At 45.1% G+C, this 17,430-nt stretch overlaps 1 protein-coding gene across 11 annotated transcripts in view; it reads left to right on the top strand.

Moving 5' to 3' along the window:
* Window positions 1-12,862: 12,862 nt before the first annotated feature.
* NF1 (neurofibromin 1) overlaps window positions 12,863-17,430 on the top strand; it is a 106,793-nt gene continuing 102,225 nt past the window's right edge. For all 11 annotated transcript variants that reach the window (XR_012045490.1, XR_012045489.1, XR_012045487.1 and 8 more), the window contains exon 1: window positions 12,863-13,178. Coding sequence is in view for 6 of the 11 variants with exons in the window: in XM_072882031.1 (XP_072738132.1) it covers window positions 13,119-13,178 (60 nt within the window). In the remaining 5 variants the exon portion in view is untranslated. The remainder of the gene's footprint in view (window positions 13,179-17,430) is intronic.

Raw genomic sequence — 17,430 nt, 5'->3', positions numbered from 1 at the left:
AATGTTTCCCAAAAGAGGCTGATGAGATTTCTAGTTATACGCTCATTCTATCTCTCCTGAAGTCACAGACTGTGCAGAAAATGTATAATAAATAAGCCTTGACAGTAGCAATAGGTTCCCCACTAAAGCAAAGCAGGATTTGGGGGGGAGCATAATCTACCTTTTTCTCAGATGTCATTTTGATGACCATAAACAGGGGGAATGAGATGTACGTGCTCAGACCTACAGCCAGATTGATCGGCTGCAAAACAAATCTAATTGTGGCTGAACATTTTGTCTCACAGCAGCTGCATGCTGCCTCTTCAGCTCTGTGAATGGTCTGGTCACTGGAGTTTTGAACGGGAAAAGGCTGCTGTTAAATAAAGACACAGGAAAGAGAGTATTCTTGCAAGACCTGAAATGTAAGCCTATATCCAGACATGAACAGGAAGTACATAGCCTAATTCAGTAACGCACTGTACGTTAAAAATATGCATTGTAGAATTTGGGCTATAAACGCTGCTCTTCAGCCAGACATCCTGTGCTATGATGGTAATAACAGTTTGTACTCCCACAAACAGAAAATTATTACAGTAAAGATTTAAAGCTCACAACAGCTTTGACTACTGGTTATTATTAGCATTGTTTTATAGATGAATACACAAATTCAGACTGAAGATCAAGGATTTACCAAAGTTTGTATGGAATAGTCTATAGAAGAACTAAAACTCCTCCAGAGCCAGAGTCCAGTACTTCAACCTAGGTACTATCCTTTTGTCCCTACTGAGGCTGACGGCCGGAGCTTCACACACAGGGTCCTGAATGATGTGGGTTCTGGATGCTCTCAGGAGACCTCCTTAGTTGGCACTTAACTTCAGAATCCACGTGTAGGGCACGCGCTGGTTGTGAAACAGTAACTCCCTCATGAAGGCAGCAAACATCAGTAATGGTCCTGCAAAATAGCCCTGCATGGGGCCAGCTGTAAGCATCAGCGCGGCATATTGTTGGCCAGGGTAATGCAGATGGACACGGACTGTGTTTCCTCTGTCTTCTTTGCTAATGCGCAAGTTTCTGATAGCCAGGCTGGCTCCTGGCCCTCCTGCTGGGTGGGGACGGGGGATGTGACCACGGCTGTTCTGGGAGGTGGCCTGTCTGGGCAGCTGCAGTAATCTCCCCAGGTCTTGCCTTCTCAGCTAAGACCTGTTTGTCTACTGCATGGGCACCTGTTCAGTCAGGCAAAACCTGTGCTATGTGACAGGCCCAATGTCACTCGAGAAATGGCAAAGCATCAGCTGCAGATGTGCAGAAGAGCAGCCTTGGCAAGAGGAGGGGATTCCGTCATATGCTGCCGCTTCACTGGAAACAGAAACCAGGGCTTTGGATGAGCTGGTCCCGCAGCTGGAGTGGTAGAATCGATGCAGGACATCATGCCATGGCATCATGTGATGGGGCCTCGTCGGGCATCGATGCAACGTCATGCGGTATAAACATCCTGTGCCACCAAACACAGTTTACAGTGCAATTAGAAGGCTGATGGCAGCGTTTGTAGGGATACACAAGGCAGTGTTCTCAGGTAACATGGCAATATGAGGGTAGATCTTCATGATATAGTACCTTCCATTGCTATAGTAATAAATAAAAAATGGGTAAACTCACTTTTTGTTGCTACAGTGTCCAAATTAAAAGCTAATTAAAACTAGTGTTTATCCTCACTTATGCTGCTAAGCTCCAAGCCTACATTCTTCTAGAGACAATTCAGCTGTTCTCTGAGGATCTGGTGAAGAGACAGTTTTCTAGCAGGAAGGGCACTGATCTGGCAGCCAGGAGACGGGCATTGTACTCACGGCTGTGTTACTGACTTGCTGCCTGACCACTGAGTCAGTCATACCAGCTTTCCGTGCTTCTCTTTGCCCTCTTGACTTTTGCCTGTTTCGTCTTTTAAGGTTGCAAGGAAGGGATTGCTTTTTAACCTGTATTTGTACAGCACCTAATATAAAGGGATCTAGGTTTCAGAGGGAGTCCTTACAAGCTACTGCAATGCAAACAGCACGTTGTATAGTAAAGCGCTGTGTTACACAACTTTGGTGTAAGGGTGATGAAGCCGCCGCGTGGAGGCTGGGCAGACTTACTCATGCTCCATGTATGTCTGTGCAGCTTCTAATCTTTAAACTGCAATTAGAATCTCTTCCATGCTAGTGCAATAAAGCCTTCTATCTCACAAGGCAGCTCAATCAATGCCCTTTTGGTCTCTATTTGAAGGTTGTACTACCATGACTGTGTCAAGAAAGGGTGTAATTTTTTTTTTAACTTAGATGAATATGCCAGTGAAAGTTCTGATAAAGATACAGCTACACAGCTGTAAAAGTGCACAGGACTGCATAATATTTTTGCTTTTCAGAATAGAAATAGACTTTTATAGCGGTGTAACTATTTCTGTATATGGAAGGAAAAGATGAACTGACCACTTCAATTCTGCCAGTCTAACACAGCAAAATATTTTAAGTGCAATTCCATTACAGGATTAAGCTGGGGGAAGCTCATGTGCTTCACAGGTGTAACCTTGTCTTTTCCTTTCCTTTCTTACTGAGCTAGGAAGTATTTTTCCCTCTTGCCTTCTCCCTCCTTTCTTTTGGAGCTGGCTTTTCCTGTCATACTACATACTCTCGAAAGAGTTTGGCATGTTTCCCTGCCCTTTGCAGCTTTGGAATGCTTTCTTCCTGTTTCTCAATCCCTGTTACAACTGCAAGTAAGACAGAGGTGGTGTCTTTGTGTCACTGCTGCTTTTAAGTCACATGATGATATTTAGGATATCTGTGGACCTGCAGTACTGCAACACTACACCCATAATGAAAAAAAGATTACAAAAATGCAAAATGGGTTAATGAGTGCCCAGATCCTTAAAGGGTCAGGTTCAAGTTTAGGGCAACAATAGCTACTAGTGGCCAGTAGTTTGATTCTCCAACGTTTTCATTGCCCATGTGGCCAGATAATTAAAAAAAATTATAAGAGAAGAAAGACTGGACCTATGCTTGGATACCAGCCGAGAGTTCACCAGCAAAGTGCCAATGTAAACATGGTGTTCACAAGAGGGCCATGGCTCTGGGGCCTTCACAGTGCCAGGTATGCTGTTGCTTTAAGGATTAAAAACAATTAGATGCCTGCTGTTCTCAGAAACAAGAAACACCCCTTAACATGTCCAACAGGTCCTTCCTACTATCCTTTTTCTTTGTGGCTTTGTCTATACAAAAGAAAAGATGGTAGAAGGTGATACCATAGACCTCTGTGTTGCTTCCAAGAGTTTACGTAAGGCTTTACTATGAGGTAGCAGGCAGTCAGTTAATTATTACTTTAGACTGAGTTCTTGACATTAGTGCCAGTCAGGTCACGATTTGCCATTGATAAAAGCATTGCGCAGTGCCAAGTATAGCAATGCTTCAAAGACAGTAGCAAAAATAGAACCCCGGTTGCTTAGCAAGTATCTGTAAATTTAGCAAATACCCATGTATTTATCTATCTACCTATCTATCTATATATAACCCAGGTAAAGGATGACCCTCAAGTCTAATTAATTTCAGTGGGGTTAAAATTTACTTTCCTATGTTTCTCCTTACGGATTTTCAAATAGTAGTACTGTTACTTTTCTGTTACTTTCCTAGGTAAGCTTCATTCTCAATTTTCAGCTCCATTTAACAGCAGCTCTAAGACACGGCAACTGACGACTCCATGCTGTTCAGCATTATTTGGAAGCCCAGTAAGCCAGCATGTATTGTAGCCACAGGGCAGTGCCATATACCATCCATTCAAACTGCTTGATGTCTATTTCAAATAAGCTTTTTTTAAATTTTATTTTAGAAAAGCTTGTGTGGGCTTAAGCAGCAGTTGAAATTAAATAGGGCAGCAAAAGCTAATAGCATGACTCATGGGAAGGAAATAGAGCAGCAGTTGGTAAAAACTGTTCGGTAACAAAGAGTCTTTATATTCATAAATTCATACGGGCTAACACAAGGCTTACAAAAAGGTTGTTTAAGAAGCAGAAAACTAAATTCCGGTCTTGAGATTCTCCCAGTTCTTAAAGACTTCTCTTTCCATTAGACACTTTCCCTCTTCAGTCCCTCTTGTACACCTGATTACTTAAGAGGAGAGAGGAGGAAAAAAAGGCAATCTTTGGTGAATGGGCTGGTCCAGTGGCATTTCTGCATGCTGTACAAGTATCTGTGTTTAAAGTAAGTTAAAATAACAGTACAGACACACCAACTGTGAATTTATGCAGATCTTTGCTAAACCATTGACTCATACCTGTAGAAGTAAATCATATGTTTCTGACACCAGCCATTTTGTCGTCACTGAATTGAGCAGGAGCGCGGTATGAATGCTGTTGTGTCAGCAGAGCCTAGACCTTGGATGCTGCAACAAAAGACATACTTTATCGATGTGCTGATGTTACTGAATCCAAATCCTGGCTCTGAGACAATGTGATTATAATCTAAAATCAGCTGATCTAACTGAGAAATAATTCCACTGAAGTTAACAGAAATTACACAGGGTTTTATATAGTGTCAGGGGAGAAAAGTATCAGACCCAGTCTTTTATTGTGCAAGTTGAGACTGGTTTTAATTTCACAGTTCATCTGAGTGATGGGCATTCATCTGTGACTTGTTGGGTAGGTTTGTTTGGGTGTGAGTAGCCTTTGACACAGCTGATCACGAGGCACTAGAAAGCTTTACGAAGACAAGCACTCAGGCAAATATAATACGATTTTGCGAAGCATCCTGCCTGCTGAAGTAAGGATAAGGCATTACCCAGAAGGAGCAGTGCCTACAGTGGAAATGCTGCAGGTTACACCCTGCAGAATGCAGAGTAGATGGAGACTGTAAGCAAGCTGAAAGGAGAGTGAATGTGCATCGTCCAGCAAAAAACAGGCAGGAAGAGCTTACATGTTCCCAGGTGGGCCATGCTGCGGGAGGAGGTACCCTTAGCAGGCTAGCTGGCTTTGCTACCAAGTGAGAGAGGTGTGCAAATGTTAACAGATTTTGCTTAAAAGGCGTCATACAATAATGCTGGCAGGTTTAAGAGGGATGTTCTTAGATGGACACACATAATGCTTGAGAATAGGAACATGCCTTGCATGAGTCAGTGGGTGAATTTACTAAACATGCAGGAATATCCAGTTTCTGGGAAGGGCTGGAAAGGTGCTGGATGCTCTGGCAAGAGCAATGGTCAGAAAAAGTCTTTATGTGAGGTCTACCGTATGTTACGATTTGCATTCAGGTAATAAGACCTAGTGCATTGCTGCAGAATTCAGAGAATTCGCTCTAAATGGGGATGGAGCATAAGATGTCCTTAGGGATACTCACAAACAACAGGAGAGCAGTGAACAGCAAAGGCAAAAGGCCGCTGGAAAAAAACAAAACAGATAAGAAGGAACATGTACCATTTAGTGTCTCCTAATGAAACAGAGTCAGGGCCCCAAACAGAAATTCACAGACTGGAAAACCAAGACTGCTTTCCCTGGGGAGCAGTTTGCTGAGCAGTTAAAAGGTCCCAAGCCACAGACACAGTAACAACAAAGATAACGAGTATCATTGGTCCTTACACCGAGATGACCATACGCTATAGCCACCCAAAGCTTTGGCTAGAGGCAGCTGTCACACCTTGCAGTAGCACACAGCAATATGAGGTACAGCTAAAGATTAAAAACAGAAAAAACAATCACAGCACAACCAAGAGAAGGAGGTCAAAGTTTGTGTTATTTATAGCAGCATCCACTATAGGGAGTTAATGGGGAGTTAATCTGTACCTTCCCAGTAACAGAGCTGTGATATCTGCAATATTCTTGATTTGTTATGAAGGAGAAAAACAACACTGATGTGTTTCAGTGCCATTAGGAAGTAAAGTACGATCACTTCACCTGGAAGACTGACTCTAATGAAAACACCTTACAGTGGAAGAGCGCAGGAGGTTCACGGCTGGCCTGCAGCTCTTACCACATTTTTGTCTCTCCTGGTCTCATCCCAGTCACACTCCACACCTCCAGCTTGCTTTCTGTGACTAAAAATACTGCCCTTTCTATATATCACCCAGAAAAGAAGCCAGCAAATATCAGTCAGTATTAAAGTCACAAGGTCTATCTGGTCTTCCTCTCCTGTGAAATCTCTCCTCTTTTTGACCCCTGTTGTATGATAAACGAATAAGGAAACAATTTCAGGGAGAGGAAGTGATAACCTTGAATTATCCTTTGGGGCAATGTGATAATCTAGGCTGAGCTGATTAGTCATCCGGAACAATTAAAATATTGCTTTATAATATTTAAGTAACTTAATCTCTGCATATGACTGTAATATCTGGGAAAGGCATTGCTTGCTAGGGGAAGAAAAAAATAGATACACAAAATTATCTCATTCCTCTGAAGTTTTTAGAACCTAAACACATACACTGGGAGAGATTGTGATCAAACAAACTTCAGCTAGGATTTGACAAAGAGCTTCATTTATACCTCTAAGGCAAAATGGCAGACACTAACTTAATAGGTCTTTATCCATTTCCAGTGCATGGCATAAGCCTCAGTTTCAGAAAATATTCTGTTCCATTAAGTTCCTTTAGAATATCTGAGCTCTTATGTTGTCTTGATAATGGACTATTTCTTTGTATCAGATCAAGTATCGGGGATTAAACTCCTGGTGTTTTGCATCCAAATGAGATTTCTACTGGAACAGAAATATTTAGAAATTGATTGTGTGAAACAATGTGCTACAGTTTTAATTATCCTTTGCTGATTAGACTTTCCGGGATAAAAGTTCTAGTGTGAATGCTTTGTACAGAATCTCTAATTTCTCTAAAGTATAATCCATCATTCTGTGATTACCATTAATCTAGTCAGATCATTTGCTTGCTCTGCTCATATTTAACAGATCCTATTGCAGTCAGGGAGGAACTGGGAAGCAGAGAATGCAAAGAAAATACATGGCTTAATCTTTCAGAAAAAGTTTTTTCACATTTTGAAATCTATCCAGCACATGTCAGATAAGTCAATAAGATACACGTCATGGAAAGAATACAAAACCACCGCTCATTTATCAAACAGAAAGCAATACGGACTATTTTCCTCTCTAGTTAGTGCAAACTTCAGGGATTTTAGTGGCCTCTAATGCCCTCTAATGGACAAATCTGTTGGAGCAATGGCCTCGTAGAGGCCGTGCAAAAGGGGGTGAGACAATCGAGCACCTCAATGGAGAAAGAGCTGCAGCACTGCCAGTGGGGCTGCACAGCTCTCATGGGGAGCCTGCCAGCTCTTAGATTAAAACCCATGTTTAAGGGGTTTGTAGCTTAGAAATACTAAGTCACCTCTTACCAAAAGCTTGGCAGATCCTTTCCTTCCTCCCTTCCTTCCTCATTTACTTAAGTTTGTTTGTTTAGCTTCACTTAAGAACAGTAGGAAAATATTTTTGACGCTGATCCCAGATTTGGCACATTTCCTCCAGAATGATACCCCATCCATCAGGAATTGAAACCAAACACGTGCCTTACAGAGGAATGCCTCCATAAGCGATGGTAGGTTTCTCGACCAAAGCTGATAAACAGAAGCTAAAAAGTATCACTTAGCGTATTTGAGCCACTGCTGGAGTGTTTGACAAATGCTGGTGAAAACGAGAAAGTGGGACGGGAGGAATGAAGAGGAGAAATCGAAGTATGACACAGAGACTTCAGTGAGTAGGAGGAAAAAAAGATAGGTTAATAAATAAATAATTTGAGTTGAAAATACAAAGTAGAGCAAAGCAAAAGATAAAGATGTAGGAGGGGAAAAAAAATCCATATTCTCTGGCAAGAAGCCAAGAGAAGTGTCACCTCCAAGAGCCAGTTCAGGCATAGCAAGAGAGAGGCCCAGATCTCCTGAGTAAATTGTAGGTGATATCTAGAAATTAACTGAATCTTATAGGGTAAAACACATCAGAAAGAAAGGAAATGCTTAAGGACTTCTAGCTTTAAAAGGAATTTTATTGGAAGCTGTGTTGTTAAGTGATGCTATCGAACAACATAGGATCAGCACCTTTACTCTGCAGTAAAGGACAAAGCGAGTGAGTTGAGAATCAGTGTGGGGTTTACTACAGATCTGGCCAGGTCATTTTCTCTGTGTGCCTCGACTTTCTCGTCTGCTTCCCCATCCCCTTACTCAGGCAAAAAGCAGAAGTGCCAGAATACCTCCAAGGAAGTGATTCAAGTGATATTTTTTGGCTTGACCAGAAATGTCGGTGTCTGGAAATTCCATGAGAGGGACTGTTCCCACATAGATAAATTTCCAACTTGTAGTTCTAGTGGCTTGGCTCTTCAGGTTTTAGTAGGTCTAAACCTATGCTGAGAGGGAATAGAGGACATAGCAGGGACTTTCCTCTTACGCGTGACTCCTACCACTAGTGCCACTTTTGACAGCCACAATGGGAAATTTTTAGTGAGGAAAAACCATTGGCATTCACACTAAAGCCTGACAAAACTTTGTGGATGCCTTAGGCTGCAATTTCTTATTTTTGTTTACAGATAAGCTTAAGGAAGTGCGTTAAGAAGCTCTTGCTAAAGCGTCTTTAAAAAATCCACCAAAATAACCAAGAAGCATGAGATTGTCAAGAGCTGCTAAAGAAATGGTACCACAGTTATCTGGAGCTAGGGAACTTGGAATGATTTATCTTCAAATAATATCTAACTAGCAGTTATAAACTGTCATGTATCTGCCTGTTGGAGGGCAAGATCATGTGGGTTTTCATGCATCCAACAGACAGGGTCTACCACAAAAATTAATAGTAGAGATACTGTGTTTTTTTCTAGGACAGCAGATGACTTCTAGGGTAGTGGGTCCCAGGGCACTTAGTACTGAACCTAGGAAGAAGAGGAAACAATTAAAAGGGAGAAGAGAGCATTGGGAAAGGACGATCTTGACCAAATACTGGCTGGAATTTTCCAAAGAGTTTGGGGGAAACACTATGAGAATTTCCAACATCGCCCTTCAAGCTCTGAAGTTTCCCCTCGTCTAAAATCTGGGAATACTGCAGCAAGTCATGTTTGCTTTTAGGGAACAGATTTGCTTTGGGAAAAACACTATGAGAAACAGGAAGAAGCACTGTTTGTTTTGTTTAGTAAATTCTGAAGGGAAGAAATAGCTTGTCTTTTTCTCCCTAAGTCAAGAGCTCCCAAGAGGCTTCTCTCTCAGCTAATCTTATCACCCCCGATTTCTTTCTGGCTTTTTGAGACATGTTTTTCATAAGCATATCAGTAAGCTGAAGCCCTTTCCTGCCCCCTACATGAATTATCATTGTTTAGATTTTGGCAGAATGTAGAGATCCCTATGAAGATTGTGGCTGTATTGCCTTAAGTGGATATTATTCCTGCCCGATTGCTATGGGTTACTTAGAGGTCAAATACATAAACAGTTGAAAAAGGAGATTTGACAAACTCGTAGAGGAAGGGCCCAGCAGGGGTGGTTCGGCCTCCAGCAATCCCAGAGCTGCTGTCTGCTGGGAACGGGAAAGGTGTGCCAGGGGAGGGAGTGCTCTGCTGGCACTGCTGTGCTGCGTAGGCACTGTCCGGCAGCAGAGCGGGAGGCTTGCTGGGCAGAGCGGGTCACTTCTGAGGCATGCCCTCTTATCTACCGTCAGCTAGTTCACGCCAGCGAGGAAGGCGAGGACGAGATAAAGCTGGTTGACTTTGCCTGCACGTGGAGGAGGGACCGTTCACGCATCCCTGCCAGCGGCAGGTGCTGGTCAAGGACGAGCAGCGATCCCATCCCCAGCCAAGACAGCGTTGGCAGAGAGCGTACGTCTGGGGCCTGAGCGAGGCCTCGCTCCACACAGTTTTAGGCTGGTTTTAAGGCTGACGTGTCAGCCAGTGAGACCCCTTCCAGACAGAGCTGAGCTGGCCGCAGGTGTTCTAATTTCCAGCTGTTTGTCGCTGCCCTTCTGCCAAATGCTATTGCTCCCACTTCTCTGCCAGCCCGGGGACCGCTGGAGGAGTTACGGAACATGAGAAGGGATGAGACCTAGCCCTCAGGGGTTTTTTTAATCATAAGCTAATGAACAATTCTAGGTAAGATCTTTGCTCCACTGAATTGATTGAGTGCTTTGTGTTCATTTCTGCTTTTATACTCTCTGTGACAAAGCCTTTTCTGTCAGTCCAAACAGTTTCTGGGTGTGTAGTGGAGCGAACCAGACTGTCATCTCAGGGAACTCGGTGTTGGCCCTGCTCCCAGATACCCTGCGCCCCTGTACGGGGAAGAAAGCCCATAGGAGCTGGAAGTCTCGGAGAACAGCCCCCGAGCCTCATCCTGTTTTCCAGAGTTCGAAGTAACCATTTACCTGTTCAAGGGGAATGTTGGGGAGAATAACAAATGCTTATAAAATGATGCGGTGATACAAACTACTCTTTTGCTGACGTGGCTATTGGCTGAGCCTTTCTTTGTGCTCAGACATACAAATACGATCAGAAAAGGCTCCAGGGACCAGCTTCATTTGCCATCCCACTCAGTTAAGATTTTGGTAATTAAGCAATATATACACATACCGTGTAGGTTTGATTTGGATATGAGTATTACAACCAATACATTAGAAGTCTTTTCTAGAACATAAGACAACATCTAGTTTTAAAAATCTTTTTGAAACAGATTAATGCTGACCATTATAATGCACTCTAATGCAAAGGAATCAATAGCCTTTACACCACAGATAGTTTATTGTACACAGCAAATGAATAATACAGAATTCAGTGCACTTAACAGCCCAATATTAGACTTCATAATTTGTATAAATCAGAATGCTTTTTGCATTTCCTGAAAGATAGTACCACAAGTTGTACAGACGGAGAACTACTATTTATTCCTCAACCAATTAATTGTTTTTTTCTTAAATAAAATATTTGCAATCGATTTTCATGTTTTTATAAAACATCTGCCTCTTCAAATATTTGCTATGAACCAAGTTCCTGAATTTGTTGCTAGAATGCAATGGAATTGTTCATACTGTAAATCTGAATTACAGAAATTTCATTGTTCGTTATTTACAGGGAAAGTTACCTCAGAATATATTTCATATTGCTATTGCTGGTAATAATTAATACGTGTTACGATAATAGCAAGAGCCTCCAAGTCAAACCAAGGCCCCTGTTGGGTGGAGTAACAGAAGGAAAGTCCGTTTTATTTTCCAGTTCTTCTCTATGCATTTGACAATTTTAAATCCTACCTTCAAGAGGTCTTACCTCAAGTTGCATCTTTCTTTATATTGTCAGAATTTTGACTCTAGCATGAAAGGACATTATTTTGTGCTTCTGTCTACCTAGAAGGAAAACAAATTAACGTTCCCAAGAAGGAAACTGGAAGGGGATGTTTATTTGTCTTGTTATCCGCATATCCTACTTTTCTGAGTCACAAAGAGTAAACAATTGGCTGGGCGCTCTATAACTAGGCTGGGGAAGGATTTTTGTGTGCTGCATTACGTATTTTTAGTTACTGCTGGAGTTCTGCAGTGAAGCCTTCAGATGTAACAGAAGCGGTAAAACTAATTTATAAAAATAATCATCTTTTTTTATTTAAAAGGTAAAATACAGCTGTACATTCCAGTCTGCGTATAATATAAAAATTGTAGATCATCTGTCAAGCACAGTGGCTTTGAAATGGCCACTGCAATTTGAGTAAAGTAAGCATCTGCCAACTGTCTTGTCTTTCTGCCAAGAGAAGGCGTAAATCGTCATGTAAAATCCTACCGAAACTTTAGACCAGTGCACGCCTCAAGTTTGCAGAGGCGAAACACTCCCTTGTCATCTGTGGTCCAAGGCTAGAAATTCGGTTTACAATCACTTACTAAGTAATTTCAAGGGAGACTTTTAAAACAACCTTCTATTGTGAGGAGTAGTTTACACTACTGCAGTACTTTTTAACTTGTGAGGGCTTTTTGCCCTTCTCTCTCCCTGGCTCTGCAGGGTGAGCAACGGGCAGTGTTTACCCGGGGTAGGGCCGGAGGGAAACTGCCCCTCGCCCGCTTTCCTACGGGCAGCCCCGCGGGCAAACGCCGTCCTTTGCTGTGTGCGCGGAGAGGAGCCACCGCGCCCGGCCCGCTCCCGCGCTACCCCAGGGACAGCCGCCAGGCCCGGCAGCTCCTTCTGACGGCCACCCGACCCGCACCGGCTGGGAGACGGGAGGATGGGCCGCAGGACTCAGCCTCAGGCCGGCTCCTGGCACCGGCTGTACGAGCAGCGCTCCTCCTTGCCGCGGCCGGGGAGCGGCTGCCGGTCCGGCGGCACCGAAGCTCGGGGGAAAGGCCGCAGGCGGCGGGTGCAGCCGGAGGCGCCTCCCGGGCTCCCCTCCGGAGGCGAGGCTGCCCGGGGAGAACCGCGAGCCCAGGCCAAGCCGCCCCTCGCCCGGACCAGCCGCTCCCCAACACTCTCAGGGGCCAGAGACGAGACCCGGCGACCCGTCGGGTTCCCGGCCCGTGCCCCCGGGGCAGCGCAGGCCAGCGGGCAGGGCAGGGCAGGGCAGGGCGGTGCCACGCCTGCGGGGCGCCGGGCTCCCTCCCCGCACACACCGAGCGCCGCGGCGCGCACGGGCAGCACCGGGGAGGAGCCGGACGGGCACGGGCAGCCCCGGGCCCGGGCCAGGCCGCCGGTGGCGGCGGCGACCGGGCTGGCAGACGGCCGCGCCCGGGGGGGGGCCGCTACCCCGGCCCTCGCAAAGCCCCGCCCCGGCGGCCGGCGCATGCGCCACGCCCCCTCGCCGCCTCCCGCTTGGCCCCGCTGCGGCGCAGGCGCAGGCGCGGCGCCGGCCGGGCGGGGGCGGGGGGGCGCAGGCGCAGCGCGGCCCCTCCCCGCAGGCGCGCAGGCGCGCAGGCGCGTTGCGTCCCCGCGGCCGCGCAGGCGCCGCCCGCCGCCGCCTGTGTCTCGGCGCTCCCCCTGGCGCGGCGGCCGCGGCGCTGCTGCTCGGGCGGGCGGGGGCGGCCTGGGCTCCCGCTTCCGGTGTGGTGTCATGGCGGGCCCTGGGCGCTGATGGCTGCGGGGAGCTGAGGGCCCCGGAGCGCGCCAGGGATACGGAGACCCTCCCCTCGCCCGGCGCCTCTCCTGCCGCCCTCCCTGCGGGGATCCGCCCCCCTCCCTGGCCGGGCAGGCGGGGGGACATGGCGGCCCACAAGCCGGTGGAGTGGGTGCAGGCCGTGGTGAACCGCTTCGATGAGCAGGTAGCGGGGGCGGCCGTGAGGAGGGGCGGCGGCGCGGCTGCCCCCGCCGCGCTGGGCTGGGGCCGGCGGGGGAGCAGGAGCGGCGCGGGGGATGCCGGCGCCGCGGGGAGGGCTGGGCGGGCCGCTGCCGGAGGTGAGGGGCCTCTGCGGGCCGGCGGCTGGGGGCGCGGGCCGCTGCGGGCGGGGAGGGGGCGAGCGGCGGGGGAGGCTGCCCCGGGGCGGAGGCGGCGGGTGGGAGCGCTGCCTCCGGCCTTCTCCCCCGCCGCCGGCTTCCTGGCCATGCCGGGGGGGCCGAGGGAGCTGGGACCCCAGCGCCCGGCTCGGCGGCGGGTCCCCGCTCAGCCCCGGCCGGGGGCGGCGGCTCGCTGCGCCCATTGTGCTGGGCAGGGTGGCTGGGTGGGGCCGGGTGCCGCTTGCCGGTCTGTTATCCCTTCCAGCCGACCTGATGCTTCCCACCTATTTCTGGAGGGGGGATCCCAGTCTCGGTGGTGGAGTGGCTGCCCCTGTGCCAGTCTGCTCAAGGTGCAGTGGCGTATCAGTCAGTTCTGTGCAGGGAGCGGGGGGTGAGATGCCTGGTTCCTCCTCGCTTCTGCTCCCTCACCTCTTCCAAAAGTGTGTTTGCTTTTCGTAGACATTCCTGTGAAATCTGCTTCTTCGCTTTACATCATCTTGTTCATCAGAAGGGAGGTAAAGCCTCAAGAATGAGTTTAAGAGGACTACATGAAACTGCTCAGGCAATGCTACCTTGTTCCCCATAGCATAACGGTGGATGTCAGTGGGACATTCCATCCACATCACTGGGAGCACGGCTGTATGGGATGAAGAGGGTTTTTTAGCCGAGGTTGTTAGTGATAGATATTTACTCCTCTTCATGAAAGTCAGTGCTAGTAGTTTGGAGAAGGATTTTCTGAATGGAAGGAAGAGGGATTTGTTGGCCTTAGACTCTGTATTTCGCTGATCCACATGCAGAAACTGCTTACTGGGATTAGGTGGCGTGACTTTCTCAGTGGGGCTAAGCTTAGTGCTTAGACTGTGCATTTTTACTCCCAAGATGCTTTCCTGACATGTAAGTGTGAGCTCAGTTCAGGCTGAATGATCAGTTTCTGTGTTGTCTGTCTCTTTTTGCTAGACTGCGCATACAGCCTTTGTGTCACACAAGACACAGCTCTGTGAGACCTTCGTCAGTGTCACATCTATCAAAAACATTAAGCTGGTTCTATAGATTGAATTTTGTTCACCTGCCTTAAGATCATATGACCCTCCCAGTGATGCTTGGCTTTTAACAACCTGCAGAAAGATTGTGGCCTGGTTGAATAAAAATAAGCTGTTGCTTTTTACATTTATATTAAAGCTGCTGTAAGTGAAGTTTATTTAAAAAAGGAAAATATCAAACTTTGTCTTTTGACATTAAAATGATGCAGATTTTTCCAATACATTTCAGGCATATTTGCATAGTTAACTTACCCCCCCCCCCTTATCTTGAGTCATAGATGATTTTTTCCATAAGCTTAAAAAGCATGGTACTGATTATGCTCCCAATAATGAAAGAAAATGTTTCTTTGTGTACTGGTGTTAAAAGGCCCTAGGCTTTGTCGTTTGCTTTGTTATGTATATTGTGGAATTGAGCTTGCCAACATCTGTTAGGAGTTAAGAACTTCATCTTTTTAAACAGAATTATTTTTCTGTACATTTTATGGGATGATTACAGATAGGTGTATGGGAGGAATCCCCTCCTGATAGGGAGAAAGCTGTTCTGATATTTTGAGATGATAAAATATTGGCGTTGCGGGGATAATATACATCAAATACGGTATTGCCTGTTGTAGTCATAGTGTAGCTTGCATGGTAGGTGCTATTTACAAAATTTTGAGTAGTTTATTGCATATTTTTGTTTAACCATGGCATTCTTTTTTTATTATTGTATCATCGAGTGAATGGAGCAGTGAAGCAAGGATGAGACATTCATCTCTACTTTTTTGTGAGAAGTCTTGTCTCTAATTTATTAATTTCAACTCAGGGTTCTCAGTTTTGTTTGTTTGCTTTTAATACCTCATTTCCTCTGCCTTGCCTGGTCTGACAGTGATCTTCACGGTGGAAAGGTGACTGTTCTTAACTGGATACCCAAATGCCAGTTTGTTGCGACACCATCACTACTGCTAAATGCATTGTCAATCAGTGGTGATATTTATGTGGTTCTTGTAACTCCTTACGTTTGTGTCATTTTGGGTAGTCATGTGGTTATTAAGTTATCTACTTGTTACATTTTAGACTGCTCATTTGAGCATCAAGTTCATACTTCGTAAAAATGTACTGAATGTATGCACACGATTTTAGTGGTGATAATGCATTTTTGAGTTTTTGCATGCTGTGTCTGCCCTTCCAAATGCAGGACCTCTTGATTCAGCACTGAGGGAGCCACTACTTACTATATCATCGGTTTGTTTGAATAAGGAAGGAGAGCTCGTGTTTGTTGTGGGTTGTTTTAGTTTTGGGTTGGTTTTTTTTCTGCAGGGGAGAAGACAAAATTTTCAAGGTTTCTTCCTTCCTTTACAAAGGAGGAAAATGTAACCATCTTTCACCAACACTTATAGATGTAGACAGGCTTTTCATTCATCTGCTAAGTGCTTGGATTCATTTTAAGACAGATGAAACAACAAACTGAGAGAATGCTAATCTGTATTGAAAACAAGAAAAATCAGTGCAAACCAGTCTGTTCTTGTCTACTCTTGTTTATTGTTATAAATGCTGCTTTAACCAAAATCTGCTTTTGTGTGTACAATTCTGTGGGCCTAAAATGACTGGCAAGCAGAGTTTGATGAATTAACCAATGACTGGCTCACTGAATAAATTTTTCAAATGTGCTGCCAGTCTTGCCCAGCTGCGCTCACTTCTGCGACTACAACTGCTGCCATGCACTCTTCTTGGAGCTACCCTTGAAGACTGGGGGAAGGTTTCAGCTGGTGCAAAAGAAGCTGTTAATGTGATCTCGCCTCACATGTACCATCTCTTATATAGCGCATCTGAAATCTCTTGACTGATTTTGTATGTAGTACTAGTTGTTATATTTTTCAAAACTTTCAGTGGTCAGGATAGAATTAGGCTGACCTAATTCAAGAGGCTAGGCTATGTTTTCATAAAATTCTCTGTGATTTCAGCCATAATCAGGTCTTTGTAAAATAAAATTATCTCCTTTTTCCTATGGAAATGTTCATGTACAATTTTATGTACTGTATTTTTATAGTATTTTTAAATGTGTTACAAGCTGAAATCATGGGAAAGCTGATGCAGTAGTGAAGTAGTTCTAAGCACAGTCAGAGAAGCCTTACTGCCTAAACCATTTAAATCTTGACTGTTTTAAAACTATCAGATGTAATAAAAGGTATTAATCCTGTATAAACTTGTGGTGACTTAAGTGATTATAATATGCTTTAAAGAAAGAAGCCCTTTATTATGTGGATTATAGTTTAGGCTCCCTATTTGTAGTTTGAGATATGATTGCTTTCAGTTAAAGTTTTTGTAAAAACTGAAAGCCAGTAGGAATATTCCATTCTTCCTTTCATTAAAAGGCATTAAATTAAAGCAAATATTCCCTCCTCCTGTTGATTCTCTCTGCAGCATTTGAAATCTGTACAGAATCAGAGACCTGAAAAAGCACTGGCTGCAAGTACCAGCTTTGTGTTTGTCATTGCTGTTTTTCATCTTGGCTTGTTAAGAAATCACTAATAAGATGTCTTTTAAAGTATTTCATGTGAGTTCTGCTGACTGTGCTCCCCAAGTAAAACGGTATCTTTGCTGTAAGGTCAGGCTGGTCTATGCAGAATATGGAACTTTTTTCCACAACTACTCTGTCTGAAACAGATTTCCACAGGAGCTAAGAACCGAGACGGACTATAACACTGCTCTTCAGCACAAAGTGTGCTATTTCATCTTTCTCTAACATAAACCTGAAGCAGCTTTGATCTTATTTTTCTAAAATAGTGTGTGTAATGTATTTCAAAACGAAGTGCTATACTGCACACAGATGGTGTCCTAAAGAATAGATAAAGGAATGGCCCACGTGCAACAGATGTTACCTGAGCCCATTAATGAGCTGCTGAAAAGCACCGAGATGATTTGATGATCCTTCCTTATTTAACACAGCAGTTTGTGTTAACAGTGTGGGTAAATATCCGTTTGTTCACAGTACCAACTTTTAGTTAACCTTTTGACAATATTATTTTTTTAGAGTAACCTTTATAAGATATTTTCAGAG

The sequence above is a fragment of the Ciconia boyciana genome, chromosome 17 (assembly GCF_034638445.1).
Source record: "Ciconia boyciana chromosome 17, ASM3463844v1, whole genome shotgun sequence".
Lineage (NCBI taxonomy): Eukaryota > Metazoa > Chordata > Aves > Ciconiiformes > Ciconiidae > Ciconia > Ciconia boyciana.
This window is presented reverse-complemented; position numbering and strand designations above follow the sequence as displayed.